At 61.8% G+C, this 1,268-nt stretch overlaps 1 protein-coding gene across 1 annotated transcript; it reads left to right on the top strand.

Annotated features, from left to right (window-relative positions):
* Positions 1–159: 159 nt before the first annotated feature.
* Positions 160–1,074, top strand: TLCD1 (TLC domain containing 1; the record flags this gene model as incomplete). Its single annotated transcript, XM_009873591.1, has 2 exons — positions 160–242; positions 679–1,074. Coding segments are annotated over 2 exons (479 nt in total), but the record flags the coding sequence as incomplete, so codon positions are not given.
* Between the last annotated feature and the right edge of the window lie 194 nt (positions 1,075–1,268).

Raw genomic sequence — 1,268 nt, 5'->3', positions numbered from 1 at the left:
CAGGCTGCCAGCCTCCAGGGCCTGGCTGTCTCCCTGCACTCAGCCGAGGTGGTGGCATTTCCAGTTCCTGGAGCACGGTCACACCACCTTGCCCCTCCTTACCGCAACAGGTGAAGGTACACAAGCTGGACCCCCTCAATGCTCTCCTTCATCCCGCAGGCTACTTCATCCACGACAGCCTTGACATCATCTTCAACCACCAGTCTCGCTCGTCATGGGAGTACCTGGTGCACCACGCCATGGTGAGTGTGGCCCTGGGGAGGTGAAGGGCCAGCATGGGGGGGCTACCACACACCGCAGGGCTCGGCCCATGCAAGTTTTGGAGCCGTGCCCTCTGCCTCGCCCTGGCTGCCAGGTAAGCATCAGCAAGGCAAGGGCACCTGGCGGGGCAGGGCGCCTAGTGTCAGCTCTGAGCGCCAGGAGCCAGACAGCCTGCTGCACCGGGTGAGGAAAGAGCTGGAGGCTTGTCCCGGCTCCTCAGCGAGGTGTAACTGGTCCCAGGACAACTGGCTCTCCAGACTGGTTTTCCCCCACCCTGGCTCAGGTGCCTGGGGGGCTGCTGGGATCTGAGGTTGGGCAGGGAGCAGCACTGTGTACACCTGAACCTTGGTGGGGAAGGACTCGCCTCCCCCAGGACAAGGAGAGCTGACCCTGCTGTGTCCCCCCACATGCTCCCAGGCCATCTCTGCCTTCGTCTCGCTCATCATCACTGGCCGTTTCCTCGTGGCAGCGATGCTGCTGCTGCTGGTGGAGGTGAGCAACATCTTTCTCACCATCCGCATGCTGCTGAAGATGAGCAACGTGCCTTCCCCGGCGCTCTACGAGGCCAACAAGTATGTCAACCTGGTGGTGTACTTCGCCTTCCGCCTGGCACCTCAGGCTTACCTCTCCTGGTACTTCCTCCGCTACGTGGAGGTGCAGGGCCAGGGTGCCTTCCTCGCTATCAACCTCCTGCTGCTTGATGCCATGATCCTCATGTACTTCTCCCGTCTCCTCCGCTCCGATTTTTTCCCCTCCCTGCGCAAGGGCTCTGCAGGGAGAGACGTGGATGGTGACAAGTTTCTGATAGACTGAGATGTGCACGCCAAGGTGGGAGGGACCCAGGATCTGGCTCCTGGAGGTCTTGGCCTCTCCAAACCTGCTCTGATGTGCCTTAGGGCTTGATCCCTGGCCCCGGGCCCTGCCTTCACCTGCTCTGCTGCCTAGAAGTGCTTCCACGCTGGATCAGCCCGACAACCTCGCCAAGCGGATGCCACTGAAGGCAGGGC

Source organism: Apaloderma vittatum, unplaced genomic scaffold, assembly GCF_000703405.1.
Source record: "Apaloderma vittatum isolate BGI_N311 unplaced genomic scaffold, ASM70340v1 scaffold29547, whole genome shotgun sequence".
Lineage (NCBI taxonomy): Eukaryota > Metazoa > Chordata > Aves > Trogoniformes > Trogonidae > Apaloderma > Apaloderma vittatum.
This window is presented reverse-complemented; position numbering and strand designations above follow the sequence as displayed.